We start from the raw sequence: 12,548 nt of genomic DNA, 5'->3' as shown, positions 1-12,548 counted from the left end.
TAATCGTTTAAGTAACCTGTTTTCGCGTCTATAATCATTTCTACGTCTACTTATTTCCTCATTGCTAAGACCTGCGATGTTCAAAGTTCTCTTGTACGCTTCATTTTTTGCTTTTTGGGCAGCCTGAATTTCATCATTCCACCACGCATCACCAGACATTCTTCCTACAACTGCGGTACCACACACTTCGATCGTGCATCAAGAAGAATAATACATATTTGTATTTCTATTCTCCTTTCATTTATTGTAAAATTTAAAAAAATGTTGTTCTATAACATTAGTATACTATTAGGGGTACTTGATGCAAAACATCGTATCGACACGGTCCTGTAATTCGACGCCGATTCGCTGAGGGGTAAGACCACGTGAGCTTACAGTGTCCGATACGCCCGATCCCGATGGGTGACAGTGCCCGAGGTTCGACTGTACTTCTTTATATCATCATTCATTCACACCTCCAGAAATTTTTCGAAAAGTTTTTCGTTCGGAATTCGCGATGAAAAAGAATTGCAAAACTTTTTGCACGCAATTCTTATCAACAAGATCTGTAAGCAAATCCGAGTTATTCTAAATTAGTAAGTCGCCCAAAGAGGGATATATCCGAATTTTTTCAGGTTTTTAAACATTGTACAAGATACTTAAAAATAACAATAATGTTCAAATTCCGGAAGTAGTAGACTTATACTAGTTCTGGACTACTTACCGACCAAACAAGGTTCTACTTATAAAAATTCTATTTTATCTAAAAGTTCTATTTATATGAAAATATAATTAATTAAATTTAAACTAATAGGAAAAGGACTTTGGATTAAATACGCAAAGTTGTATTCGTGTAGTATGAATATTTATTGAACAATAAACTTAACCCAGTTTTACAAAAATTGTTTATATTCCTTACATAAATCTCTGATTATATAGGTATTAACTTCATATACATTTTTGTTACATTTCTGGTCGTTGAGTTATTTGATAGATTCATGATCCAAATTTCGAATATCATAGCATTAACAAATGCACAATTACCATTATAGAATTGAAATTCATTGCATGTATATTTTTCTGACATTCTTTTATTTTATATATATTTTGCATGTACTTTACGTGTACCTCTCAGTATTTATCGAAGTATATACTATCGGCGAGAAAACTATAGGCATCTGCCTTTGAAGCTTAACAACTCAGTCAAAAAAAATGCTAGCGCAACAAAAAAACAGTCATTTAAAAGCTGAAAGTGTTCTACGTTAATAAGCTTGAAGAGGTTTATGTAACAAAATTTTTCTGCTTAGCAGACTGAAAAATGTAAAAGAAGTAAGGATTTTCGGGTACATTTAAGAACAGTCAAGTTTAGAGCATTATTTCTTATACAAGGGGCGATGGAAAAAATTTGAAAAAATTCATGGGTATGAGGAAAACTGTTGTGAACCAGTTGCACTTGAGAAATTTCAAAAATAATAAAAATTGTTGCTTAAAAGTACAAAAATGTGCCACTATATTATCTTCAGTTCTAATACAGATATTAAAGCGATTCAAACTGCAAACTGTAATTGATAGGCACCTAGTTCAGAGTGCTTGGATGGCACCTGGCCACGGGTCAAAGAAAGGGACCAGCGGTCGGCAGTAAAAAAACGGCCCCCCCCCCTGCTTTCTGTCACTTGTTTTCCAACAAAAAAAATGTCTAAAAATATCGCGATTTTCACAAAAAATAAGACTAACACATCCTTACGGGCGATGGAAAATAAATACAGAGCCTATGCATTACAGTTCGCAGTTTGAATCGCTTTAATATCTGTATTAGAACTGAAGATAATATAGTTGCACATTTTTGTACTGTTAAGCAACAACTTTTATTATTTTTTAATTTTCTCAACTGCAACTGGTTCACAACAGTTTTCCTCATACCCATGAATTTTTTCAAATTTTTTCCATCGCCCCTTGTATAAGAAATAATGCTCTAAACTTGACTGTTCTTAAATGTACCCAAAAATCCTTACTTTTTTTTACATTTTTCAGTCTGCTAAGCACAACATTTTTTTCATAAACCTCTTCAAGCTCGTTAACGTAGAACACTTTCAGCTTTCAAATGACTGTTTTTTTTGTTGCGCTAGCATTTTTTTTTTTGACTGAGTTGTTAAGCTTCAAAGGCAGATGCGTATAGTTTTCTCGCCGATAATAGTCTACTCTTTCGTAGGTTACGTCACCGGTAGTCCCGTTGATTCCATGGTAATTGTGTGTTATCCATGCATTTTCGCGACTGTATCTTCCTGGTAGTGGGCTCCAACTTTAAAGTGGTTCGAAGAGAAAATTGGTTAAGCATCCAGATCGACGGGCAGTATGAACAGCTCCGTGGAAAAAAGTGATTGTAGGGCTTGTAAAAGCCTTAAAAATTCACAACAAAGTCCATCTTGACTAGAACTGATTTTTCCCCTCGAGGCAGAAACTCAACCAATAGTCTCTCTCTTCGAGCCACTTTGGAGCTGGAGTTCACTACCAGGAAGGTATAGGAGCCAAAATGTATGGATAACACACACCTACCATGGAATCAAATGGACTGTTGGTGGCATACCCGACGAGGAAGTGATATGTATACTTAGAGTAATACTATTTGGTGCAGCTATAGTATACGTTAAAGGTTTAGAAAAGAAACGAGTATTTGAAGAATATGTATGCAATCCACAACATCTGGAGGATTTTTGTTGCCCTTCATTTCAAAACTTAGATAAGAATCTTCGCTAATAAGCTAGGTTAAGCTTATTGTTGAATAAATAATGATATTAAACGAATAAAATTCTGTGTATTTAATCCTTAGTCCCTTTTCTATTGGTTTATATTTAATTAGTTATAAGTTAATATAAATTAGTTATACGTAGATCTAATGAGATAAATCTTAATTTAATTATATAACTATTTGATCCTCCACCCTCTCCTCGCAAAAGGACAGGGTTCGGGTTCAACCTTTGTGAGGTACCTGATGTACATTGTGAACATTGCTCGAAACAGTTGAATATCGCTTGACATGCGTCCTGCAGTGGGACTAGATGAACAGTTCTATTCTATTAAACAACAATAGAAATTGAACATTGATGGCCTAAATTAACTTTTTGTATGCGTCATTAAAAGATTGATATTTAGATGATTGAATCTTTCGAAGTTGATACTTTGAATAATTGATTCTCGTCTATTAAATCTTAGATCAACTATAGAATCAATTCTTTCTAAGGAATCGAACATACCTAATCTGGATTACCGACTGATAGTGATTACCTGATGTCGGTAACTTAGAATAAACAACACCTTGTTCGGTCGATAAGTGGTCCAGAACTGGTATAGCTCTACTACTCAGGGAATTGGACAATCACCTTTATTTTTAAGTATCGTTCACCTAGTTTAAAAATCTGAAAAAATTATGATATATGCGTCTTCGGGGACTCATTACTGTGGGAAAACTTGGCGTTGCTTACAAAATGTTTTAATAGGAAAATATTGCGCGCAAAAATTTTTGCAATTTTTCTTGCATTTCGAATTTTGAACGATAAAATTTTTGTAAAAGCCATGGTTATGTATCTTCACGTCAATAAATGTCTAAAGAAACCAAATTTCCAAAATTGGCTCTTACCCAATAGTTTTACGGCTTTGTAAAATATTTTTATGTTCCTTATATTGTAATTAGATTATTTGGAATGTGGAATGTCACGAATAAAAATTGCAAGGATAATGTTCAATATTGTTATTTTGTAAAAAGTTAATTAAAAAATATGACAAAAAGGTTGGAAAAATAGCAAAAATGTCTTTGTTTTTTTAAGAATATTTCTGTCGATTTTCGTCCAATTGAAAAAAGAGGAGTGTTTTGTTATTTTCGATTTCCCTCCGCAATGATAAGTAATTTGTTTCTCTGTTTTTTCCAAAAAGGCCAATTAAAAATACATGGCAAAACCAAATGCAAGAAATCTAGACTAACCTGATCTGATCTGCATCCGAGATGACTAAGTTCCGGGACTATTGGAATCAGCAAAGGGAAAGGCGGGAACCACGAATTAATGCTAATTTCTGAAAATTAACCTGTATTATGCCTTGATGTATCGTGTAACGTGACGGGAGGAAGCAGAGTTCACTTTATAAATAGAATAAAATAATGAATCTATTGGAGTAAATTTGGTCTGGCTACACTTTTGACTTATTTAAAATTGTATTTGTAAATTCTTCATATGTAATTAATTAGGAGTTTGCTTTCAAATTTTTGTTCAGGTACTTCACATCGAGTTTGTCAATTATTTATCGGGTTTTGGATGAACCGTTAAACTTCGGGAGGTGGTGGTATTTTTAGGTTTTGTGGGATACCATCAGATTTAGCGACTTGTGACTTTTTATTCAATATAAGCAGTTTTTGAACAAATAAAATACCCTTTTTTAATTTCGCTCCTTTTAATTTGTTTCATTTTAGACTTAAAGGAAAGCCGGCCTTTAAAAAATCTCAAGTTGAATAAGTGGGTTGAAGATTATTTGTTTATGAAAATAAGCGTTAAGTACTTTGACACATCCCATGAAGCTGGCGCTCCTCCACCAGATTATTCAACGTTTATTTACCTCGACTCTTTTTAAGGCACATGCTGTCTATCTATCTAAACTGTGGGAGACTAAATTTGGTTTTATTAAAGTTAAAATAGTTCAAGTAGCTGAATGCGGAAACTTACTTGCTCCAATAGTGTAACTTATCCTTCATATTTTTGTTTTTCAAACGTGATCAAACTGAAAAAACTATTTGAATTGCCTATTCTGTTTTATGGTTTAAAATGTGCTCTACTAGTACACGACCGTCAGAAGTCATGAGTATGGTTAGTGCGAGCGGCACTAAAATCACTGATGAGTTTTAAACACTATCTCTCGATTAGAAATAAAGCAGTACAGAACTAGTTAACCACCAAAATTTGAATTTTTCAGGAGAATGAAATAACACTTGGAATTGAGGCCAAAAAATGTGATTAAAAAAAATCCAGTTAGGAGAAATAAAATATCGAAGCTCACAATCTCAAAGTGACAGGGACAAGTGACATGAAAACGTTAATCAATTCCGAATAAATCATTCAAGAAAATTTGGAGGTTCAAATTTCATGGGCTTTAAAAATCGTTTTTGGTTAGCGACAAAGATATATGTTTCAATTTAAAGCATTAATAAAAACCTGCTGCCGAAACAATCGTTTTTGTTTAGCGACAAAAATATACGTTTCAATTTAAAGTATTAATAAAAACCTGCTGCCGAAACATTTATTGTGAATGTATCCCATTGTATATAAATAAATATATACTATAAATAAATATATATCATAAAAATATTATATTATATTAAAAATTATATTTTCAACAAATCCTTCTATGTGATATTTTAAGAATTTATTATGCAGAGAACCCATTATCGGCCAAACTGTTGTTTATCTAGTTCTGTACTGTAACCCTTTATATCACATGAGAATTTTTTAAAGAAAAAATGAAGAATTTCTCTAGTTTTATATCTCGGGTACAACTCGTGCTCTAACCTAGGAAAGTCGTAAAAAAGTCATATATTTAGAGCACGCAATCCTTGAAATCTTATGTTTAATTTCGCATGATAAAAATTTAAAAAATTTCGCGGGTTCCTGAGTTATGAACAAAAATGCTCATGCGTGTTTGCATCGAGACTCAGTCGGAGACTTAGGAATGTTGTAGCCAAGGCGAAAGTAGGTCGAAATGTGGGTAAGAAAACAATTGCTACCGGGGCTTAATATGCAACACCACAAAAAATGATAAACTGCACTGTAACTACTATCAACGAGAAAATCATAGGCATCTGCCTTTGAAGCTTAACGACTCATTTAAAAAAAGCTAGCGCAACAAAAAACAGTCATATGAAAGCTGAAAGTGTTCTACGGAAATGAGCTTGAAGAAGTTTATGTAAAAAATGTTTTGTCTTTTGCAGACTGAAAAATGTAAAAAAAAGTAGACCAGCGGATGGCAGTAAAACAAAACAGGCCCCTCGTGCTTTCTCTCACTTGTTTTCCAACAGAAAAAGTCTAAAAATATCGCGATTTTCACAACAAATAAGACTTATCACATCCTTCCGGATGATTGAAAATAATTACAGAGCCTATCCATTAAAGTTTGCAGTTTGAATCGCTATAATATCTGTATTAGAACTGAAGATAATATAGTTGCACATTTTTGTACTCTTGAAGAACAATTTTTGTTATTTTTTAAATTTCTCAACTGCAACTGGTTCACAAAAGTTTTCCTCATACTCATGAATTTTTTCAAATTTTTTCCATCGCCCCTTGTATAAGAAATAATGCTCTAAACTTGACTGTTCTGAGATGAACCCGAAAATCTTTACTTTTTTTACATTTTTCAGTCTGCTAAGCACACAATTTTTTTACATAAACGTCTTCAAGCTCATTTACGTAGAACACTTACAGGTTTCATATGACTGTTGTTTTGTTGTGCTAGAATTTTTTTGACTTAGCTGTTAAGCTTAAAAGGCAGATGGCTATGATTTTCTCGCCGATGGTAGAAGTGTGTATTTCCCTTATATTTTCGGTCGCTGCATCTGCATCCAAAACCAAATTATTCTATCACATCCGATTTTCAAGAAAATTGACAATATTGAAAGTAATTTGCTACCCACGTACGGCGTAAATCTGCCAACGGGATCCCGTGGTTTTTTGACTCAATAATTTGTCACATTTTATCACAATGAAACATGCTAGGAGCTTTAATTTTAGCCGCCCTACAGGAAAATCAGACTAAAAGAAAATTTTTCAGCTTAGTGGTTTTCTCTCTATTAATTTTCTAAATTCCTTGATCTTTGGTATAAAATTTGGTTTTTCTATGGGTAGACATTTTTTCCCAGGAAACCATTTTGTATGGTTTTCACCTAAGAAATACTAAAATCTATTATTTATTAAATTGATTTCATAATTACTACAGTGATGTCCGTTAAATACATTTATAATTATAAATTACAGCTATAAATTATACTCAGTTAATACCCAAAGCTCTTCTTTCTTTCGTTGACTAGACATTCTAACGTAAGCTGTCAGAATACTTAAAATTCCATGTGGTGCAGCTCCGTAAAAATTTTTAAGTTTTAATTGCAACCCACAGCGCTAGCGCGGTTTAGCTATTCGTCCGCTGCTCGTAGACTATTGCGTTTCAAGAGTGAACCAATCGCGCGAAAACCCCTTCCAGCAACATCACCAAAACGATCCTCTCTAGTGAACGCCCACTCGCTGCATCGTGAATGGTGCGACGCGCTGAAGCGAAGCCAATAAAAGTAAGGTTCACGAGACCCAGAAGTCAGATCTCGCCAGGCTTCGGGGCAAGTCACATTATCCTGGTCTGTCCGCACAAACTCTGTCCCGAGCGAAGAAGATCCAAACGAAGGACCCCCACCCACATGGATCTCCCTTGATTCCTCGCGACTGGCACATAGTCTCCATCACCGTGCCGACAAATGGACCACCTACCACACTCGCTTTCCCCAGTAGTAGCGTTTTTACAAATCCAAGATACGCGATACGTTGACTCTGAGAGAAAAGTTAACACTTTTTATCTCATCTTCTGCTCTATACAGTCCCTTTATAAACAGTGCTCCCCTGCTCAGGGTATGCCTCACTCTCAACGAAAAAACTTCTCTTCTGGGATTTTGAGCAACTGGAGCATCTTGCTAGGAGATCGCTAGAGATAACTTTCAAAATTTCGAGAATTATTGGCTCGAAGATTGTGCGGTTGGAGCAAGCTACTCTTAGTACCACTCTGCTCCATTTACTGATTGTTAGGTAAATCTCCAGCTGCCTGTGTTGCTGTTTGCGAGTTGGATTTTAGGAGCCTTTCCGATAGCTTAAAAGCCGTGTACAGCTTCTTTCTGTCCAATACGAGTATTTGTGCATTCTAGCGTTTAGAAAAGCATTTGCTTTTAAGCACATGTTGTACATATTTAGCAGCATTTTTGGGCAGATCCTCTATATCGCCTTGAGTGCTTCTCTAGAAATCCAGTCTGGTCTTAGTGCTTTTTCTTTTTGCAGCCGTTGCACAGCCTGGCTGAGACCTGATTCGCTAAAGAGTGGGATAATATAATTCATGGCTTCTTCTGCGTCTTCACTCTTTAGCATCGGCCTCTTTCGAATGTATTTACCATGAGGCACCCAAGTTTACGGGTGACCATCTTGTATCCCAATCCTCAGGGATGATTGTTTTATTCTTTTTCTAGAGTATCCCGGCCGGGATACATATATAAGATGCATATAGCCAGTCCACCGCTAAATTAGATACGAAATAACAAGTGATCTGACCGAAAGACGTGATTGAAAAAATATAGTAAAACGTACTCTTGTAACGAATTTTGTACGCATACCTAGTAGGTACCCCATTAATAGCCCTTTGACAATTTTTCATATGATATTACTATTTTTATAGAGTAATTGTTGTCAGGTTTACTGAAAAGTATAGAAAAAATGTGGGCTTGGAAAAAGCGGTAAAGAAATAGCAAAAGGACATGTGGAGAAGTTTGTTGCTTTGGCGTGAAAAGCATTGTTAATTAGTCAAAAGAATGTTAAAATATATTTTGGTTTTCAATATTTCCAGATGTGCCTTTATTTATGGTCGAGAAGGTCACCTGGAGAAGTTTACCAGGGAAATGCAAGATCGTCTGGTGAAGAATGTGATTGAACCGATGGCATGCGATGGTTTACGCACAATTTCCATTGCCTACCGTGATTTTGTTCCAGGAAAAGCTGAAATTAATCAAGTTCACGTTGACAACGAGCCCAACTGGGATGACGAGGAAAATATTGTCAATAATCTTACCTGTTTGGGCATCGTCGGTATTGAAGATCCTGTTCGTCCGGAGGTACCAGACGCTATTAAGAGGTGTCAAAAGGCTGGCATCACTGTGCGAATGGTTACGGGAGATAATATAAATACTGCGAGATCTATAGCTCTTAAATGTGGAATCTTGAAACCAAACGAAGATTTTCTCATATTGGAAGGAAAAGAATTTAATAAACGCATCAGAGATAATCATGGCGAAGTACAGCAACATCTTCTGGATAAAGTGTGGCCCAAATTGAGGGTGTTAGCTAGGTCCTCTCCTACGGATAAGTATACGCTTGTGAAAGGAATTATTGACAGTAAAGCTACAATAAGTCGAGAAGTAGTAGCCGTAACGGGAGATGGAACAAATGACGGGCCTGCCTTAAAAAAAGCAGACGTAGGCTTTGCTATGGGGATTGCAGGAACTGACGTGGCTAAAGAAGCATCCGACATCATTTTAACTGACGATAATTTTTCATCTATTGTCAAGGCCGTTATGTGGGGTAGAAACGTTTACGACAGTATTGCCAAGTTTTTGCAATTTCAATTGACTGTTAATGTTGTAGCAGTTATTGTCGCTTTTATTGGCGCCTGTGCGGTTCAAGACTCACCGCTTAAGGCAGTACAAATGTTGTGGGTCAATCTCATAATGGATACTTTAGCATCTCTTGCTTTAGCTACCGAATTACCTACGCCTGATCTTCTTCTCCGAAGGCCGTATGGTCGAACGAAACCTCTAATATCCAGAACAATGATGAAAAATATTCTTGGTCAAGCGATTTATCAATTGACTGTCATTTTTACGCTTTTGTTTGTGGGTAAGTTGCTGTCTGTTTAATAATATGATTTATTTTCTATTATGAATAAGAATTAAGAAAGATACTAATTCGAAAATATTTAATAAGTGACACTAAAACTTTTGTGTAGTCCATTAGACAATAGATTTACCCTTGACATGGTCAAATTTGTATGTAATAATAAAATTATATTTTCGACATCCTACACATTAAGTGTATCAAGTCCATAGTTACCAAACAGACCAGTAAGCTGGTGTGCAATGAATACCCTTCTTTATCATTTATAATGTTCAATTTAGGTGACAAAATGCTTGGTATTGAAACGGGTCGAGAGAAACATGACCAAGGACCTACTCAACACTTCACAGTTATCTTTAATACATTCGTCATGATGACCCTGTTTAACGAATTTAATGCCAGGAAAATTCATGGCCAGCGAAATGTCTTCCAAGGGATATTCACGAATCCTATCTTTTATTCGATTTGGATCGGAACATGTCTGTCACAAGTAAGGTTCCTCCACAATCATATAATTAACATAATACACCAATCATAAATTGAGCGAGCGGTTCGCTCATTAATTTCTTATGGACGTTAACATAGAAAAACCTTTATGTTTCCTCATGTTTGAATTATTTATATAAATTATTGTAATAAAATAATGAAATTTTGGACATATAATATTCAGGCTTTTAAATAATGAGTCTCAAAAAATGTGTGTATTAAAAATCTAATTTAAAGTGATATTTTTACATTCTCATCCTAATGAGAAGATATTGGTTTTGTGTGAAAAATGACTTTCGCGGATTCCATCAAATGTCGACGTTTTGAAACCCCCTGGATGAGAAAAAAATAGTTTTTACGTTGGTGTCTGTCGTCGTGGTTATCGTTGTCATTGTTGTCGTTTTCGTTTAGTCTGTAAATACGATAACATTCGTAGAAATTATTTGATTGGATTCCCCTTTGGCACACTTTATAAGGATATCAAAAGAAAGGGCGAGTTCGTTAGCCAGCTTTTTTGCAGAAATTTTAAAAAGTTAGAGCATTTTGCAAATTTTTAAAACTACTCCTTTTTAATATTTGAAAATTTTTTCGACAGCTATTTATAGTAGATTAAAATACGAACAATGTATCCCCATTACTTCTTTTGATCAAATAAAAATGTCAAAAGTTATAGCGTTTTAAAAATCTAAAAAACAAACCAAAATTTTAATTTGAAGCCAAGAAAAGTGTGAATTTGGAAAAAGTCAAGAAAAGAGAAATGTTACTTTTCCAAGGCCCTACAGGATTGTCGGAACTACTTTTTAAATTTTGCTAACAAAAAATCGAGAGTTAAATTTTTATCGCAAAAAAACGAATGAAAAAGTAAGAGCTCCATTTTGTGGAAAGAATAGATACGACAAGAGATAGATTGACCAAAATTGTGCACCTAAAAAATAGCAAATTTTTCAGGAATCACTTTTTTGTAGGATATATAGTTTTTGGTTCATTTTTTAAAAAAGCATTAAAAATAAAAACATTATACAACATTACATGCATATTATGAATTGTAATGATATAAACTTATTAAAGTGATACATTTTTCAACGCAGGTAAGAATTCGTTGATTCGTTGATCTTTAATTTTGAAAGGTGACCAGAAGAGTTACAGGTCAATTGCTTGTCTGAACACACTGTATAAGATATTCACAGCTATCCTAAATGATAGGATTTTTCGGGCAATCGAACCTGGAAAATCTGGAAAAAATCGCGTGACAACTAACGTCATGTTTCAGAGAGGTGTCTTTGAGGGCTACACCATGATCCCACTCTTCTTTTGCCTCACATTATTGCTCTTGGGATTGTCGAACTATACACTAAGAAAATAGGAATGGAATTTGGGTTGGACAAATTCGCCAAGGTTTACTTGAAGCGAGGAAAACGTATGGCATCCCTGAAGACTCTGAGCTCGTCGATAGAAGCGCTATACGACACCTTTGCGATGGAGAGCTTATACATACCTTGGCGTGCCACAAAGCCGTATTCAGGATGTGACATCCATAAAGGATTTTCTACGAAGCAGATACAAACATCTCATCCGGCAGATTCGGTCTTTTGAACTGTCGGCGAGGAACTAAGTATCCGCAACGAATATGCTAATGAAAGAACCCCTTTTCTTAAAATAGTCAGAAAGTACGAAGAAGTGGGCAAAGGAGCGTTTCTGTACAAAGCAGCAGAGGAGGCTGCTGAAACACTCGGACTTTACTTCAGTGTTAGGGGTGAGTAAAATGCATCAAACTTATCTATCTTGAGTACTCACTCCGGAAATCCTGGATTAAGAAAGCACAAGAGAAAAACTTACGTAAACAGCTCCTTGATAAGAAGGTACACGGCATCTTCCACAGAAATGTGAAGGATCAGTCAATGTCTTGTGAGCTAACGTTTGCTTTCCTTAAATCGCCCGGATTGAAGTCTGGTACAGAGGGTTTTATTTTTGCATGCCAAGACTGTGTCATTTCCACCTTAACATACCGTCGCCGAGATGGGTCAGAGAAAATCGACAGTTTCTCTCAAGGTCACGTTTCAGAGAGGTGTCTTTCAGGGCGACACCATGAGCCCACTCCTCTTTTGCCTTACATTATTGCCACTATCTCTAGCACTACGCCATTCCGACGGGTACTTGTGCGGCAAACCTGCAGATCGAAAGTACAAGGTCACTCATGTATTTTACATGGACGATCTTAAGATCTATGCTAAAAACAGAGAGCAAGTGCATCTAGCTCTGGGAATTGTCGAACGATATACTAAGGAAATTGGAATGGAATTTGGGTTAGAAAAATGCGCCAAGGTTTATTTGAAGTGAGGAAAACTTAATGGCATCCCTGAAGATCCTGAGCTCGTTGATAGAAGCGCCATACGACACCTTTGCGCTGGAGAG

General features: G+C 35.6%; 1 protein-coding gene across 22 annotated transcripts in view; it reads left to right on the top strand.

Moving 5' to 3' along the window:
• Positions 1–12,548, top strand: part of LOC117170201 (plasma membrane calcium-transporting ATPase 3) — a 1,035,667-nt gene that overhangs the window by 550,563 nt on the left and 472,556 nt on the right. For all 22 annotated transcript variants that reach the window (XR_004466737.1, XR_004466741.1, XR_004466738.1 and 19 more), the window contains 2 exons: positions 8,608–9,653; positions 9,932–10,140. Coding sequence is in view for 17 of the 22 variants with exons in the window: in XM_033356800.1 (XP_033212691.1) it covers positions 8,608–9,653; positions 9,932–10,140 (1,255 nt within the window). In the remaining 5 variants the exon portion in view is untranslated. The remainder of the gene's footprint in view (positions 1–8,607; positions 9,654–9,931; positions 10,141–12,548) is intronic.

This window comes from Belonocnema kinseyi, chromosome 3 (assembly GCF_010883055.1).
Source record: "Belonocnema kinseyi isolate 2016_QV_RU_SX_M_011 chromosome 3, B_treatae_v1, whole genome shotgun sequence".
Lineage (NCBI taxonomy): Eukaryota > Metazoa > Arthropoda > Insecta > Hymenoptera > Cynipidae > Belonocnema > Belonocnema kinseyi.
The sequence above is the reverse complement of the archived record's forward strand: the minus strand, read 5'-3'. Positions and strand labels throughout refer to the sequence as shown.